The 18509-nt window shown below is 35.2% G+C and overlaps 2 protein-coding genes across 2 annotated transcripts in view; one reads left to right on the top strand and one right to left on the bottom strand.

Moving 5' to 3' along the window:
- Positions 1-6370, top strand: part of SEC24D (SEC24 homolog D, COPII coat complex component) — a 53166-nt gene extending 46796 nt beyond the window's left edge. The window contains exons 19-22 of the mRNA XM_015823289.1: positions 1826-2005; positions 3399-3590; positions 4931-5020; positions 5172-6370. Of these exons, the coding sequence (XP_015678775.1) occupies positions 1826-2005; positions 3399-3590; positions 4931-5020; positions 5172-5312 (603 nt within the window). The 3' untranslated portion in view covers positions 5313-6370. The remainder of the gene's footprint in view (positions 1-1825; positions 2006-3398; positions 3591-4930; positions 5021-5171) is intronic.
- Positions 6371-7635: 1265 nt separating this feature from the next.
- Positions 7636-18509, bottom strand: part of METTL14 (methyltransferase like 14) — a 17184-nt gene continuing 6310 nt past the window's right edge. The window contains exons 6-11 of the mRNA XM_015823288.1: positions 18273-18363; positions 17021-17162; positions 15988-16080; positions 13273-13389; positions 9020-9230; positions 7636-8132 (exon numbers count right to left, since the gene is read on the bottom strand). Coding sequence (XP_015678774.1) covers positions 7828-8132; positions 9020-9230; positions 13273-13389; positions 15988-16080; positions 17021-17162; positions 18273-18363 — 959 coding nt within the window. The 3' untranslated portion in view covers positions 7636-7827. The remainder of the gene's footprint in view (positions 8133-9019; positions 9231-13272; positions 13390-15987; positions 16081-17020; positions 17163-18272; positions 18364-18509) is intronic.

The raw sequence follows: 18509 nt of genomic DNA, 5'->3' as shown, positions 1-18509 counted from the left end.
TGTACTTTATGTATACTGGTCCTCAGTTAATGACCACTTATACAGCAACGGTTTGAAGTTACAACTACTGGTCCTCAAAGTTCCACCCATCCCAGAAACCCCACAGTTATGTGATGGAGTTCTGGGTGCTTGGCAATTGGTTCACACTTATGATGGTTGCAGTGTACTGTGGTCATGTGATTGTAAGTTGTAATCTTCTTTGCCAGCTTTCCAGCAAAGTTAATAGGAAAACCAGCAGGGAAGGTTGCAACTTATTTTGGTAAGACTTCCCTTCCCACAAATCATGATCTTCACTTCACAATGGCAACAGTGATCGCAGGGATTGACATTAATAAGCAATGCAGTCATATGATGTTGTGTTCTATATAATATCAAAAAATATTGCTTAGTGACAGAAATGTTAGTCCCAATTGCTGTTGTAACTTGAGAACTACCTGCATATTATATTTTTCTATTGAGTGGCTTAGAAATTGGATGGACGGATGGACGGACGGATGGATGGTTAAATAAAGCAGCAAGTTGAAGGCAATACAGACTTTCTCAGTGCAAATACAGCCAGATAAAATTATAATATAAAAATTTCTCATGGCACTGTTCCAGTTATTGATTTTAAACTATGGATGATTTGTGCTCCATGGATTTTTTTTTCAATTCAAAGAACAAAAAGTTTAAAATCCAAGTCAAGATTGTAAGATTTTGTGCTTTGTTTCCTCCAAATGTTAACTGATTTACACTGTTTTCTTATGCTGATTTTTAAGTAAGCTTACAAAGACATAAATTGCAATCTGAAATAAACAGCTTTCCTCGCTCACATTTTCACTCAATTATTTTTGTGGCCAGGACTGTAAATTATGCAATATAAACCACCATACAAAAATAGCACTTGCATAAAGCCTAATTATTCAGTGACGAAGCACTGCAAAGAGTTCAGAGTTAAAGTTTTATTTTCCAGCTTTAGCTAGCACCTTTTATGGTCAGCGTTAGCCCAGGCTGATATGAGGAAAGATCTAAATATTGTATTTATCGTTCCTGTACGTGCTACACCAGTTGTGCTGCATTTTCATTGAATTTTGTAGCAACTGCCTGCTTAAAATCTTGGCCTTCAACAGTCTTGCATCTCTGTATGTGCAGGATAGGTTAATCTCTAAATGTCACTGTGTTATAAATAATGCAATACAGTTTTTAACTACGTGCAATTTAGTATATAAATCTCAGAATATTTTTTTTGCTTTGTATGGTATATGGTTGACAGAACACATTTTCAATTCATCTTCCTATAACTGAACTGCAATTTTGAGTTTGTATTTCTGTATTTCTAAAAAAAATTCGACTTTTGAAAATTAGAAAGGCATTTGTTCAGGCTCAAATCACTTGATAAATTTATCCTTTTCTAATTACCAAGATCCGATCATAAGAACAGTTTCACTATAACATGATTGGAAAAGCTAGATTAAGTTCTAAGTCATGTGATCCCTGATTTGTACTGTACGCATGTGATACCAAAAAGCAGATGTCATCTTTATATTATAGGTATAAAATAAGAATGTTTGGGCAGGGAGAAAAATTCAGAAATTGAATATATTCTCAGAGGTTTTCATATATTTTTAAATTATTAATATACTTTTTGTCATAACACTGTTTTATGGATTGAAATATAAACAGAGTTGTGACATTTGAAGAGAAGAAAACCATTTAAATTGTTTGTAGAAGTCTGTCAGACAAAAGCAGTTGATTGTGGATCTAATCAGATATAAATTCTGCTGGAGAAAACTTGGAGTATATGAGTGACAAGACATTTTAGCTGATGGCTTTTCTTCTTTTTCAGCTTATCCTTCCTGATTCAATGAAGGTACTTCCTGTCTACATGAATAGCCTTCTGAAAAGCTGTGTGCTGTTGGGCAAGTCAGAGATTCCCACGGATGAAAGAACTTTTCATAGGCAGCTGGTCATGTCAATGGATGTTGCTGGCACCCAACTTTTATTCTACCCACAGCTTTTGCCAATTGTAAGTGTTTTGCTATCAGCAGATAATAATAATAATAATAATAATAATAATAATAATAATAATAATAATAATAATAATAATAATAATAATAATAATAATAATAATAATAAAGTTGGAAGGGACCTTGGAGGTCATCGAGTCCAACCCCCTGCTCAGGCAGGAAACCCTACACCATTTCAGACAAATGACTGTCCAGTCTCTTCTTAAAAACTTCCAGTGTTGGACAATGTCATAGGGCAGTTGCTGCGACATGGAGAATATGCTAGGCTAGGGTACCCTCTAGGGTAGTCTTGCTGGTGCTACTCAGTCCATCTGGTCTGAGTTAATGGTTCTACCATTATAATTCCTTCAGCCCCCAGAGATTGGGAAAAGCCAATATAAGTATGATAGTGTCATGGCACTGATGAAGCACAGTTCATGTTGCTCAACCACACTTCCCTCTGTAACAACTTGTAGCTATTGCCAATAGACAAGTAGTTGGTGACCCTAGCAGTGGCAAAACCAGCCAGACAATAGTAAGTTGTGTAATATTGTCCGGCAAAGAAAAATCAGAGCAACTTTTCCATTTGTTCCCTGGCATAAACCTGAAAGTGCAGGTAGATTTTCATCCAAGAATAAATTATTTTGCCAAATGTGTCAATCTTAAGATTAACTTTTGTGCCTAAAGTATTACTCTTCGTATATACAGCATAATATCTAGAGTTGCCAATGTAGGAATATTCATCTGGCCACTATGGTCATAATGTGGATTTTAAAGATGCAGAAACCTTAGAAACATTGTCTCCTAAATTTGTAGATGTACAGTCATCATTTCATTGATTCAGAATCTATGTATCGAAGCTTATTAGGGAAAGGAAAGTTCAGTTCAATACATTATATTTGTCCTGACAGGCAAAAAAGGAAGCATAAATATATTAAATATATATATTCAAAAAAGGTTAAATATAAATTTAGAAAGGTATCTATAAAGAGTTTAAAAAGCTGTTAATTGTTCCATATTTTACATTGATCTTAATCTGTTTATCTGAGTGTAGTCTGTGGGCTGCTGGTGACCCCCTCAACCCTCCTTTGGTTGTGTCTCATTGCCCTGACTCTCATCACAGTATTAATTATGTGGCTTCTATGTGTACATGTGTCACCAGGTTGTTGGCAACTATCTGGACAAGTCCATACAGTGTAACTGGTTTGCCATTGCCTGCTTCCTAGGGCTGAGAGATAGTAACTGGCCTAAAGTCATCCAACCAGCTCTGTGTGTATGACAGGATTAGAACTCATGGTTTCCCAATTTCGACCCTTGTGCTTTAAACCACTACATCAAACCGAGTCTCATAGTTATTCAGATTTTTTTTTTTAAAAATGCAATGAATCTAAGAACTTCAATGTTATCCTACAGCACTCCATGGATGTAAATAAAGACACAATTCTTTCTGCTGTTCGCTGCTCAGAAGAACGGCTCTCTGAAGGAGGAGTATTCCTATTGGCAAATTCTATACATATGTTTCTATGGCTTGGAGCCAGTGCCCCACCAGATCTTATCCAAGGGATATTTAATGTGCCTTCCATTGCACATGTCAGCACCGAAGCTGTGAGTATAGTGTTATTTATTTGAGAAAGAGCTGTTGAATGCTTGTTTTTTTAATACTTCATTTCCAAGCTATGACACAAGTGTCAGATGACATGATATGAACAATGCAGCCTTGAAATCACTGCTCCTTTATAAAGATGAGAATGCAGATGTGTAGAAATAGGCACAGAAAAAGGTTTTTATACTTACATTATTTCACAAGTCTATTGATTTCCCAAAACAATGCCTCTACTACCTTCCCCCTGAAACCTGTCCAAATTGCAAAGATGCAATATGCCAGGACTGACTAACGTATAGGCAAGTTTTCAGAAAGAAGCAAATTACAATTGAAAGTAATGTGAACTGAATGTGTATCATTCCATTTTAAAAAAAGTTTTATAGAATCGCAAGGCTTGGAAGGGACCTCAAAGATTGCCTAGTGACAGTCCTATCACCTGCTTATTGCAAGAGCTGCTGAAACATTTTAAGCAGATAGCTAACTAGCCTCTGTTTGAATATTCCAGCAAAGGGAGCATATCACTTCATAAGGCTATTTATCCCACTGGTTGACACCTATTAATGTGAGGAAATTACTTATAGCTAACCTGAAACAAATTCCCTGTATATTTCAAATAGTTGCATCCTAGGTAAAGGGAACAAAGCCATTCAGTTCTCTGTGTGACTCTTTTAGGTATCTGAAGACCGCTATCATATCTTCTCTTAGCCTACTTTCTGCATGATAAACAATCCTTTAACCATGTTCATAGGACTTGGTTTCCAGTTCCTTCATTATCTTGGTAGCCTTCCACTGAACTTGCTTTTTTTAATCACTTTTATTGCTTTATCATGCCACTGAACTTGCTTCTGTTTGTTAACATCTGCCTTGTATTTGCCTTTTTATCTGGCCTGGCACACTGATGTAATAATGCCTTTATTAATGGCTGTGTCAAATTATATGTGAATATTGTCCTATTAACCAATAGCTCCTAGATTGCCTCCAGATTTGCTAAATATTGTTCAATTATCATTGCTGTTGATGGTTCAATAGGAACATTGAATAGTTGTTTTGATGAAATTCTATTTTAGCTTCCAAATCTTCTTTGTAATTTATTTCATCTTTGACCATGAATAAAATATTTATCAATAAATTTTGATGAATTTGTCAATGAAGTTACATTCACTGAGAATTTTAAGGAAATTTTTCCTGTACCAAATAATTTGCTTGTTTCCATTGTACAAATCAGCAACTTTTAACCTTTCAAATCCATTTCAAATCCATAAGGCATAGTATTTTTGTTTGGCCAGAATAGCAATTTTCATGTGTGCTAATTCTGTTATGTGTATTTATTCATTACATATAGACACGTCTTCCAGAACTGGATAATCTGTATTCTTCAAAACTAAGATCCATAATAGATCAGCTCCAAAGCAGAACACCTTATTCTATGAAGGTAAAAGATTACTTTAAAAGTTATGATTGCCTAATTCTCTCCTTTGAGAACATTTTAAGAATCTTAACTTTTCTTGCTGTTTAATTAAGCTGAGAAATAACTCAAAGCAGCATTCGTACATTTTGTTCATTCTTAATTTTTTTTTTTTAAGATTCTGATTGTGAAGCAACGAGAGCAGACAGAGATGGTTTTCAAGCAGTTCTTGATTGAAGACAAGAATATCTATGGAGGAGCTTCTTATGTAGACTTCTTATGTTGTGTTCATAAAGAAATATGTCAGCTTCTCAACTAATGGATTTTGTTGTTGGTTCTCTGTGCATTTGTTCAGAACTTATTCAAGAATGGCCAACTACCACCACAAGGTGCTTTATATTGCTACCTTATTGTACAGTTTCTAATTTTGTAGATTAGTGCTTTGTTTCATAATAATGTAGCCATCTATCATTATGTAAACTAGGCAAATATTTGCTCAGGTATAACTCCTATGGGAGAGCCTTTATCCTTCTTTAAAAGGAAGTTTTGTAATGGCAAGGTTTGAAATCCGGGAATCTGTATAAAACATGCAGTTCTCATTTCACAAATTTTAATAAACTGCAAAGCATTAAGCCCTGTTATATATAATTTGTATTATTCATATAATTTTTGGTCCTTTTTACTGTACATTTTGACCTAATAACTTTTTTCTCCTAGCTTACATTTAATTTAATATTCTTGTGCTTTTTATTGGTGGTGTTGTGGCATAGCTTTCAAAATAGTGGACTATTCAGCCCCAGCAAAACATCCAAAGAATGGGGCCAGTGGAAATTGTGGCTCTCCAGATATAACTGGCCTATCTGTGCCTCCCAATCACCTGTTGATTTTGTAAATATTTTTAATTATTTCTTGGGATGATAAGGAAAATGAGGAATGAAGGAAATCAGTCGGGGGGGGGGGGTTAGTTCTTTTACATGCAATTTGTATTTAGGACAAAAGAAGCTTTTTGTGTTGACCATGTCCAAGTGTAGCCTCAACATATTCAAGGCCTTTCCGCCAAAACTTTAACATATTCCAGACTCCCATTACTGTACATCAGTCAAAACAACTGAATTGTAACACTTTCTCTATGAGACAGTATTAAGGAATTTGGGATACTTTTGTTTAGGATATAGCAAAATTTAATGCCTTGCAAAAAGCAAAGTAGCAATTGCTATTACTGGAATTTACCTAAATAATAACTGTTGGAGTAAATTAACATTTAAACATTTAAACCTGTTCAATATACTAACTTCCCAGACCTGGAAAATGTACTACTACTTGAAAAATACTATTGTGTTAACTTTATTCCTAAAATAAAAGTTCTTTATTTGACTAAAACTGCACGTTTATATATAACGCTTTTAACTGCTTTAGAAATATTAGCCCATTGTCTAATTATGTTTTTTCAGGTTTTACACTGTCATATTGAGAATTACATGATCTGGGGATTAATGGCTGGGTTCACACTTTACTAAGCCATTGCATAATGTTTGACTTACAACTATTTGTTTAGTGATTGTTGCAAGTTACAACACTGAAAAAAGCGACTTCGTGTTTTTTACATTTACACACAACTGTTACAGCATCCCAGCAAAATTCAAATGCTTAGCAACTGACATTTATTACTGTTGCAGTGTCCGGGGGTTATGTGATCACCTTTTGCAACCTTCTGACAGTCAATGGGGAAGCCAGAATCACTGAACAACTGTTATTAACTTAAATTATTCCCTTAACAACTGTGGCAAGAAAGGTGGTAAAAGGGGCAAAGCTCACTTAACAGCTATCTTATTTAGCGATGGAAATTTTGGGCTTAATGGTAGTCATCAGTCAAGAATTACCTGGTTGACCCATATGCAGTTGGTTGGGTATCTATTAGGATGGGCTTTCAATCAATCATGATTAAAAATCTGGCTTATTTTGAAGGATTTTAATTTTTTTATCTATCTCACATTTGGTTTGTGGTATTACACTATAAGTTTCTTGGACAACAAGCAATATAGCATTACAATATCCATTTCAAGAGAAATGTACTTTACTTAAAACTCCCCCCCTTTTTAAAAAAACTATTTTCTGTTAACATGTTAACACTATGCGCACTAGATTTTTGGATTGCTAACAAAGAGTTAAAGGGAGATTGGTATAGATTTCTTCTTCCCATATTTGGGCCGACAGGATGCATAAAAAAAAATACCCAAGACACACACACACACACAAGATATGTGAACAAAATATTAATAATTCTTTCTTTGCGTTTTTGTGGTTTTAGATTACTATGAAACTAATATATATTTAAGATTTTCCTTAGTAAGAGCACCTATTTTCTATTATTGGAACCTAAGTTGTAATATAATTCAGTCACATGAAAAGTAACAAAAAGAGCAATATTTGTCCTAGAAATACTTCAGCGTTTATAAACAATGATTAATATCAAATTAAGTTTTTTTTAAAAAAACCCCACAATATTGAAAAATACAAAACATATGATTGTTTAAAATTAAAAATAAAGTCATCATGTGGAAATCATTTTTGATAGTAAATGTGCTTGATAGTAAATACACTAATAATGTTACAGCTGCAACAAAACAACCAAGCTCAGAGAATTCCACTGTAAATGTGCTTTATTGTAAGATCTGGATTATTATACAAGACTGGTTCATAATAGGTACAAAAATATTTTGGTGAGCAGCTCTAGAGTGAGCTGCTAATAAAGAATATTGCAGACTAAGACTGTATTTTTTTAAACAAAAACTCAGTGGGACAAAGGCAGGAAAAAAGATGAAGATTTTCACTGTTCAGCGAGGGGGGAAGCCACCCCGGTGAGTACCTCCCCGTCCCCCTCTGAATCCGCCTCTTTCCCCCCTGAAATTAGTTCGGTTTCTCTCTCTGCCTCTTTCTCCACGACCAGCTGAAGTCCCACCTCTTCCTCCACCCCTTGGTGCACCACCTCCTCGATCTTTTGGTGGTGGTGATTTTGGTCTGAGTCTCTCAATCTCTTCTGTACAACCAGTCAGGTGGGAGTTGGGAGCTGTGAAATATGACGTATATGTTTCGGCATTGAAGTTACTATTTGTGAGTGTGGGTCCAACAGTTAGCCAGCCTAAGGGATGGAAGGGAACAAAAGGGAAGAGTGAGCCGCACACAAAACTGTGCCCCTTAATCCTTTCCTGATTGATTCTTTACTGCTACTTAAATTTAGCATAATTTGTATTGTCACAGTAGGAGTAGAAGCAACTATTCCCATAAAATAAGAGCAAGTAGAATTAGCAATAGAACATTACATGATGTAGCTGAATGTCATTTTTGAAAACTACAGATGTTTAAAATTAATTCACTAGGACAGTATTTCAATGTTATGAGACATTCCCCTCTCTAGCTTGCTAGTAAGACATTTTAAAAACACATAGAATAATCAGTCTCAATTAATAAAATTATTAAAAATCATGTATCATATCCAGAAGCGATACATATATTTCTGCCTTTCATGTTTATTTCAACTTAGATGTCAGTTTCATACCCATATTTCTGCCTTAACATCTAAATACTGTAATATACAAATGGGTAATTAGTTTTGTTTGGAGTTCTCAATTAAACAGCTCTGCGGTGGCTAGTTTTAAACATGTATTCTATGACTGGAATGCCTAAACTGCTACTATATGAAATGACACAGTTGAGTATAGAGCAATATTCTAGATGCATGAACATTTGGAACACTCAGCAACCGTTCTGAGCAAAAAAACATTTGTGCCTGCCAGCTGAATGCATATATCTTCATTATGTTTGCAGTCATTTAATAAGAAAATGGGCTTGGTAACAAGAACTTAAGTTGTCCTCTATGCTTAACTGGACCACTATACTGCACTGGAAGCTATAACTACTTCTCTAAAATCTACATTTTTCTAAAACACACAAATTAATTTTATGAAATTTTCATATTTTCTATGAAGTTTTTGAAATGATTTAGTACAAAGCAAGACTAAGAATAACCTGGACGGATGGTGCTATCTCGTCCAAAAATATGAAGCCTCCTTCTTCCAAGACAAAAATGTTCAATAATGTGAAATATTTCCACAGGTTTCTCTATGTTACCAATTTCTGGCTCTTCTGTGATAATTAAATCAATGTCAACATTAGCATGGATAAAATCTCCATCTGTACTACGGCGGACAGTCCCTTTAATGCCCATAAGGCAATGTTCCTAAAGAGAAAACAAAAACAAGTTTTTCTTTTATAGCAAAAGTATATCAAAAAGGATGGGAGGGATAGGGGAAATTAAAAGAGAATGTGACTTTTCTGTAAGTTCAGTTATCTAATTCATCAAAAATCATCATGGACCAAGAAGTTATATGGCTTTCTTATTCACATCTCCATAAAATATTAAAACAATTATCATTAAGCAGCAGTAAGAACATGGAAATCTCTATCTGAAAAGTGTCACTCCAGGAAAATGTTCTGAAATAAAAATATTTGATATAAAATCAGTAATACCACACTGCAAGATAAGAAAAGAAAGAAGTCTACAGTGAGTACTTCATTACACTGATTTTATTAGTTATGTATTTTGCCTTTTCTCCAAAGCTCAAGAAAGTACATACACAACTCCTATGATTTTTCCCCACAACCACAAACCTATGTGGCAGGTTAGGAGAGGATTGATCCAAAGTAATGCTTGTTTTACCATCCAAATTATTGCCCTGAGTAGAATTAAATGCTATGATAATTTTGATTGATCAAATTATTCACATCTGTGTCAAAGAACGCATCATACTATTCAACTATTCATACTATTCATACTATTCAGCATTGTGTGTGTGTGTCTACATAAATTTCAGCATAGTATATATTATCTCTAACATCTCCAAAAGCAATAGAAAACACACTAAATCTGCAAAATGTTTTATGAGCTACTTCAAACCCATCTGATTCTATACAGTTCCATGCAGGTTTGCAAATAGGCTTTGAAATTATAATAAATACTTTCTTATAAACTATTTTCAAAGCCCTGCATATTTCTAGTACAGTGATGGCGAACCTTTTAGAGACCAAGTGCCCAAATTGCAACCCAAAACCCATTTATGCATTGTCGGGTGCCGGGTGGGTGTGGACCATTGGGTGGGTGTGGACCATTGGGTGGGTGTGATCCATTGGCTAGGTGTGGCCCATTGGGTGGGCGTGGCTGCGGTGGTAACAGCAGACTGGGTGGGACTAAAAAGTTCAATCAATCAATTCCAACTTTGCAAGATCTTTTTTTTCCCACGAGAAGTTGAAATTGACTGATTTATTGAACCTTTTTTTTTTGTACACAGCAGCGGAGGCCTAAAATGAAAAGGTTTTATAAAACCCAGCTGAAGGCCTAGGACTGGGGCGACGGCGCACATGCCCACAGAGAGGGCTCTGAGTGCCGCCTCTGGCACCCGTGCCATAGGTTCGCCACCACTGTCCTAGTATATACTCATGAATCACAATTTAAGGGAAGTAAACATTCACAGAGTCTAAAACATCCCCAGAAGTATCACTGTGTTTTATGGAACACAATATGGATACAACATGGAGTTTGAACAAACTGGTTTTAACACCTCCCCTCCCCCCAAAAAAAGAAAGAAAGAAAAGAAACAGACAATGACATTTTATATCTTCTTTTTAAAGGATCATATTGGAAGGCCTCTATGTGGGAAGTCTACACAGTTACCTTTGGGGCAGATAGATTTATCTGGTTTCAGAAGAATGATAGCCAAAAGGGCAATTTTCCACAAACTATTAAATGCTGCTTTACTGAAGCCACGAGATGGTTTTTACAAAATTATAAGTAAAGATGAATAATCATTTCCAGAACTCTCCCCAAAGCTGTGTAAGTTCCAAATTCTGAAAAACCAGGGAAGATGTCCCTTCAGATATAGAAAACAGTTCACTTTTACTATCTCTGGCAAGCAACACTACTTCGATTAGGCAAGATACTATTTTAAGCCAAGTTTCTCTCTCACCTGGCAACTTCCAGATGGATTGAACTTCAATTCCCATAAACCCTAAACATTATGGTAACACATCTGGAATCACCAGTTGCAGAATGTTGAAATGTCAGTGCTAATATTTTTAGACCTTGATTTTAAAAAAAGACTCTAAGTCATTGTAGAAGTAACTGATTAAGAAAAAAAAAAGAATACAGCACAGAAATTTCTAGTGATTACTTTTTCTTAATGTTCTGAGACTTGCAGTCTCCAAAAAACCCATAAAAGTAACAAATAGTTTTAAGACATAATCATTATTCATGACTATGGAATATTTTTCTTATTTCTATGATAATCATGATATATTTAAAAATGTTAAATTTTGTTTAGTGACACAGTATTTACTATTACTAAAATGATAGGAACCTAATTTCAGGGACCTAATTTTTCTTTTTCCTCTAGGAAAGAGGTATTTTAGGAGGCAGTTTGGAATAGTCTTGAGGAAGATACTCAAATAGCCCCCTGAAACTATTTTCTAGGGCAGTGTGGCTGTGTGGTTACTGAAGTCTTTTCACAATCATGGTCCACAGCCCATTTGCCACCTCAGTCCTGCCTCCTCACAAATGCTGACATTTAGCCACTGAGAGCCTGCAGGCTACTTGCCTCAGCCATGAATCCACACAATGAATCTTTACATGGTCCAAATAATTCTATAAACATCATTAGCACTAGCATTCAGAAAACTGACAACAATAAACAAGTCTCAAATGAAGTTACCAGCTGCAAGACCATATGTGTTCTGCCAGGTAGAATTGTGATTTTCACACAAGCAGTCAAAAAAAAAAAGTGCAAATAGGAAATAAGATGAACATCTAAAATTGGTATTTCATTAGGGAACAGAACAATTCAATCTTCTCTCCAGCTTGTTAATGCTCAGGCATTTTGCACTAAACACTCCTGACCAGCAGGTTTATGTTTATGAATATAAGGTACATATAAATTATATGTACCTTATGAATATAAGGTACATATAAATTTTAAATAGTAAATAATTTAAATACTGACAAATAGTTAATTTTGTATTAAATGTTCTGATAAAAAAGTAGTTTGAAAATGCTTTAGAAATAGACAGAATAAAAATACATACACAAATATAGGCAGTCCTTATTTAATGACCATTTGATCAGCAACCTTTTCACGTTGTCAGCACTGAACAAATGCTACTTACGTCCAGTTTTCAAAATTATAGTCAGTGCAACACCCCCATGGCCACAGGATCAAAATTTAAGCATTCGCCTGCCTGCCTGCCTGCAGTTAATAACTGCAGGAGCGCTTCCTCCACCCACCTCTCTCCCCACCATCTCTGCCCTTTTGGCCACCCTGCACATTGACGCTCCTCGGCAGCACTGGCAGGGCCAGCAGTGCTTGGTCTGAAGTAGAGGCTCTGGGTCTTTAGCAATCTTAGTCAGCCACTACTGTCCTGGGTAACCATCGCCAAAAAAAGGCAGGGACAGGGAAGATAGGTGGGAGGAGTTTGAGAGTTTGCACTCAAATGTTGATTATGGAAAGACTGCATACATGTGAGGACCAGTAAGAAGTCACTTTTTTCAGCACTGTTGTAACTTCAAACATTCATTAAAGGACTACCTGTATTTATTTTATGGTCCATGATAAGATAAAGCGTGAGGAAGATTTTATGAAATTCTGTCAAACATAGAGAAATATCTCAAAATCTGCTCTTCTTACAAAACAATTGCTCAAACAATAAGTATAGTCGTCAAAGCAATAGTTAAGGGTCCAAATATTGCCGAAGTACTGAATAAAGAAGTTAACACAGCCCCACACTGTTCTAGAGAAAATCAGAAGAATTCTCCCTTACCTTCATTTAATTTACATCTCAACATAGAATATGAAAGCTGAACATTGAACTCCCAACTACAGCAACTGTTCAGCAGAAAGAAAGCTATAAAAGGTATTCTACACCTCTTCCATCCTCTCTCTGAAAGGTGAAAAAAGCCTAAATTTTCCATGATGCTTTGATTTGCATTTCAATAAAATAAGTGAATACGTGTGTTCCCAGAACTTTACAGAATTTCATGTTGTAGACTGAAGTTCAATACTGCATTCACTCAATCAGGTCTTTCATTTGTAAATGCATTTTTAAGTAGTAAGTGAAGCTACTTGTTCTGCAAGTATTTTCATAAAACTAAAATTACCATCAACAGCAACAGAGCACTTAAAAAGCATTCAGCGACATAATGCAGGGAGAAGACAAAGAGAAATTCAAAGATGTACCTTCGTTCTTTGAAAAACAGCTTTGGGGTCTAGAGTCTTGGTCTTCCCAGGATTATTTTTATTTGTTTTAATCCAACATATATCTTCACATCTTCTGTATCCCCATTTGCGCAAACACTAGCACAGTTCAACAAAACAGAATTTTTGCACAATACAGCAAAGCACAAGAACAATGTGTTGGAGCCAAATTTAGACAAAGATAACAAGGCTTCTGAAAACAAATTCCTTCTTTTCGTTTTTCACTCACTAATCTTTCCTGAAGAGACTGTTGGTGGATCCTATTGAATGGGATAGTGCGTCACTAAATTATCTCTGAGCTCAATATGAAATCTCCTTTTTCCTGAACTATAGCCTATCCTATTCAGTAGGAACTGTAATTGTCTTTTACAGGACTGAAATTTAAGTACAGGGAAAATGAAGCTCCACTACTGCTAACTAAGTAGGTTTAACTCTGGATATAATCCAATTTATTGATTCAATTTTTTAAAAAAACAAAACAAAACCTGATTTCTTCTGTAGTTTTCCTAGAGACCAGATTACTAAACTTCAAACAATTAACAGATTTTCAAGCAATGCCTCCATTACAGTATATATTTATTTGAATCCCTTCAACATTTTTAAATATGTTGCATATCACTTCATATGAGTGATTTATATATTATTACCTATGGCATTAAACATACTGATGGCACAATTTTATGTATGTATGTATGTATGCATATATGTATGTATGTACACTGTGTGCACAATTATTAGGCAAGTGGGCATTTTGGCCATATTATCATTTTTATGCATATTTCCCACCTCCAAGCTGTATAAACTTGAATGCTTAGTGGATATAAACATATCAGGTGATGTATATTTATGTAATGAGGGTGTGCATAATTATTAGGCAACCTCTTTTCCTCAGGCAAAACTGGCCAAAAAAGAGATTTAACTGACTCCGAAAAGTCAAAAATTGTAAAAAGTCTTTCTGAGGGATGCAGCACTCTTGAAATTGCTAAGATCAATATCCCCCTTCCTCACCTGACCTAAACCCTATTGAGAACTTGGGGACCCTTCTTTAATGGGAGAACCATCAAACATTTTGTTGCAAATAGTCAACAAATGTTTAGAAAAAAAGACATGCATTAACTACCTAAGATTTGAGAAGAATCAATCTTGAAGCTACCAGGAACCCATTATCCTCCAGTGCTGTCATATTCCAGAACTGCAACCCACCTGGAGTGTCCAGAAGTACAAAGTGTTCAGTGCCAAGATAAGGAAGGCTAAAACCTGACCACTACTGAACAAGACAAATAAGTTGAAATGGCAAGACTGGGACAAGAAATATCTGAAGACAGATTTTTCAAAAATTTTATGGACTGATGAGATGAAAGTGCCTCTTGATGGACCAGATGGATGGGCCCGTGGCCAGATCAGTAACGGGCGCAGAACTCCATTTCGACTCAAGACACCATCAAGGTGGAGATGGGATACTGGTAGGGGCTGGTATTATTAAAGATGAGCTAGTTGGACTTTTTCAGGTTGAAGATGGACTCAAAATCAGCTCCCAAACCTACTGTCAGTTTTTAAAAGACACTTTTTTAAAGCAGTGGTACAGGAAAAAGTCTGCATCTTTCAAGAAGACCATGATTTTTATGCAGAATAATGCTCCATCACATGCACTGAAATACTCCACTGCGAGACTAAGCCAGTAAATGCCTTAAAGGTGAAAGAATAATGACATATCCCCCTTCCTCACCTGATCTAAACCCTATTGAGAACTTGGGGACCCTTCTTTAATGGGAGATTTATGGTGATGGAAAACAGTACACCTCTCTGAACAGTGTCTGGGAGGCTGTGATTGCTGCTACACAAAACATTGATCGTCAACAGATAAAGAAACTGACAGACTCTATGAATGGAAGGCTTATGACTGTTATTGAAAAGAAGGGTGGCTATATTGGTCACTGGTTTTTTTTAAATGTCAGAAATGTTTATTTGTATATTTTGAATTGTTTATTATTCTCACTTTAACAGATGCGAATAAACAAGTGAGATGGTCAAATTTTCATTTTTCATTTAGTTGCATGATAATTCTGCACACTAATAGTTGCCCAATAATTGTGCACACACAGATATTCTCCTATCTTTGAGGTTTATTAGCATTTTGGATTGACCGAGAATATTGTAGTTGTTCAATAAGAAAATTAATCCTCCAAAATATAACTTGCGTAATAAATATGCCCACAGTGTATAGAGAATGGTCGATGGCTCAGCAGTTAAGATATTGGGCTTGCCGACAGCCCAGGTTTGAGACCTGTGCATCATATGATGGGGTGAGCACCTGTCCTCATCCTAGCTCTTGCCAACTGGTTCTAAAGCATACAAATGCAAGTAGATAAATACCTTCGGTGGGAAGGTAACAGCACTCCATGACATTATGTTGGCCACATGACTGCAGAAATATCTTCAGACAGCACTGGCTCAATTATCCTTGAAATGGAGATGAGCCCCACCCCCTATAGTCAGCAACGATTAGTGGAGTAAAATCCACAGGGACAAAAATGGACCCTACAAATATATTTAGGATTTGGCTTTCCAGACTTCCTGTAGTTGATTCTTAGTCAGAGACTCTAGGCAGTTATTTTTGTATATGCTGGCCTTATCTGAACGCTTCACTGAATAAATTGCTATTATTAGTCTCAACGACATAGAAGTACATCATCTTACCACCCGGCCGAGATCCAGACCCTCACCAGAACCACACCAAAGAAAGACAAATGATCGTGGGGCAGCAATTTCTTCAATGTCCAACTTCATAATCTGCGAAAAGTAGGAAACATGTAATGTTTTAAGCAAAAACATTTGCACAGCAGAGTGTAGCAAACACCCTGCACTTGTGGGAAAGCACTAGGAAGAAATTATATAATAAATGAATGATCTTTCTTAAATGATACAGCAGTTTTTTTTCTACATTTTTTGAATTGTCAGAGTGTCAAAAATAAAGGCAAAGAAAATACAACCATGTAGACATTCAATATCAGTAATGCATAAACAGCTCTAGATATAGAGGCAAAGATGCAGAAATAATTTCTTTATAATTTATTTCTGTATTACTTCTGTAATTATTACAGATTAGTGGTTTTAATATAAATTCAGAGATTTAATATAAGAAATTCATGATCAAAGGCTACAAGGTTGTTTTTATTATGAAGTTCAACCAATACTTCAAATGCAGAAGTTTAATTGCTTCTTTCCTATTATCTGTGTTTTGTTCTTGGTAACAACACACAGACCAATTTATCTGGCACATGCTATTTAGCAAACCTTGATTTTTAAAAAAGTGTCTTTATGATTACCACCAAAGATTCAAAGTTTGTTTACATATTTTGTTGTAAGAAAAGTAGAGTAAGTGAAGGATTCTAATGGCTCATATTATTTTTATGCAACAATTCTTATTTTATTGCCTCATAATTGCATGTTGTATAAATTATTTCTAAATCTACCAACTGGAAATAGATTATGATAGACAGTAGCCTACTGCAGCTTCAATTTTAGTTAGCTAAATGTTAACATGACAGAATTACTACTGATGCATGGTTTTAAAAATGAAGGTATTGCTCATCTTTCATATTTTAAAAGGGTGAGGAAAGAACATTTACAGGAAATCTGAAAAGCAGCCAGACAAAAGGCATTTCAAAAGCCAACTCATGTAAAACAATAACAAACAAGACAGGCTTAATGTTTTCCACAACAAACTCACATCATCCCATGTCCAGCATTTCTCATTAGCAGTAATGCCAGTCTCCCTATAGTATTCTTCCAATGGTGGTTCTAAAAGTATCACATCAAACTTAGACTTGAGTTCACGAAGATCAAAAGCTTCCAGTTCAGCTTGTAAATACCTATCATACAAATGAAAAATACATTGTTATGATTTGATTAGTTTTCTAGGTTGACAATTTCATAATCTCTATTCTCCAACTGTAATATTTAAAACAAGTTGTGCAATTGTCTTAGATTGAGATATGTTATTTACACATGCAACACACTTTGAAAACAGTACTTTATGCACAAAAGCAGTTTTCTTCCTTTGAGAAAGCATTTCACATTTGTATAATAATTAGCAAACAAAATGCTGATCACTGCTTAGCTTAGTGCTCAAACTGAATGTTGAAAGCTAATATGGCTATCATTACCATATTAGAATTTTAAAATACTGCTATAAAATTACCATTCTAGTTAAATAAAAATTAATTTGGGATAAGCGACTTCTGAAATAAGCACAAGTTAAATTTAAAAACCCGCTTTCCACCTTTTTTCCAAAATTAATTTAAATGGGCTGTATCAAATAAATCAGCTGTCTATCCTATCAGTTGAACAGATTCTTCTTGCTTCACATCTGCCCCATCATCACCTTTAAAATATTTTCTGAAATAGTTGGGAACTTTCAAAACAAATGAGAACCATGTATGAGACATAAACAACAAGAAGAATTCTAGCTATGGAAATGCCAGCCTTGCTGTTTAATATGGGAGGCAGTTCAATGGCTTTTTTTCTTTCTTCAAAAAAGTTGTTTAGATTATGTTAGGCAACCTGTGGGATAACAGATATTCCTGAATTACATTTCCCTATCTATTAGCATTGCTCCTAAAGAATGATGGAGTGCCACAAGTTATCTATTCCTGATTTATTAAAAAGGAGCCTTTACACCCAAAAAATTATTCTAATTGTAATCCACTGTTGTAGTAAACATATTTTCTTTACACATTTCAAACTAAGGCTTATGGACTGTAGATATTTGCAAAAAGGAAAAGGAAAAGGAAAAAGAAAATCTGAGAAAATGGTCAAAAGCACACCAAAGAAAATGGATCAATAACGTTAAAATTTATATACACAACCCAAGAATAAAACATTCCCATTGTCAACAGGTGTTCACAGAAAAAACTTAATTTGGAGTCAACTAAAAATAAGCATGTCTAGACAAAATAATCCAATTTATTCAAAGTATTTACATTGGAGGGGTGTTAGATTTAGATATTAGCTCATCTTTCAGCCTGATAAGTTCCCGGAGTTTTGGATATTCTTCAAATCTATCTGCTAAACCTAAGAGAAAAACACATAAATGTTATACTACAGAAATAACTTTCAAGTACGTTTCACAAAATAGACATCTTAACATATTTGATCTAGGCCACAGCTATGATTGTTTCTTTTCATTATGATTTGAGCTCAGCACAATTTAATCAAAT

This window comes from Protobothrops mucrosquamatus, unplaced genomic scaffold (genome assembly GCF_001527695.2).
Source record: "Protobothrops mucrosquamatus isolate PMUCROS unplaced genomic scaffold, P.Mucros_1.0 scaffold1825, whole genome shotgun sequence".
Taxonomy (NCBI): domain Eukaryota; kingdom Metazoa; phylum Chordata; class Lepidosauria; order Squamata; family Viperidae; genus Protobothrops; species Protobothrops mucrosquamatus.
Note: the sequence above shows the minus strand (reverse complement) of the source record. Positions and strands in the feature narration are given on the sequence as shown.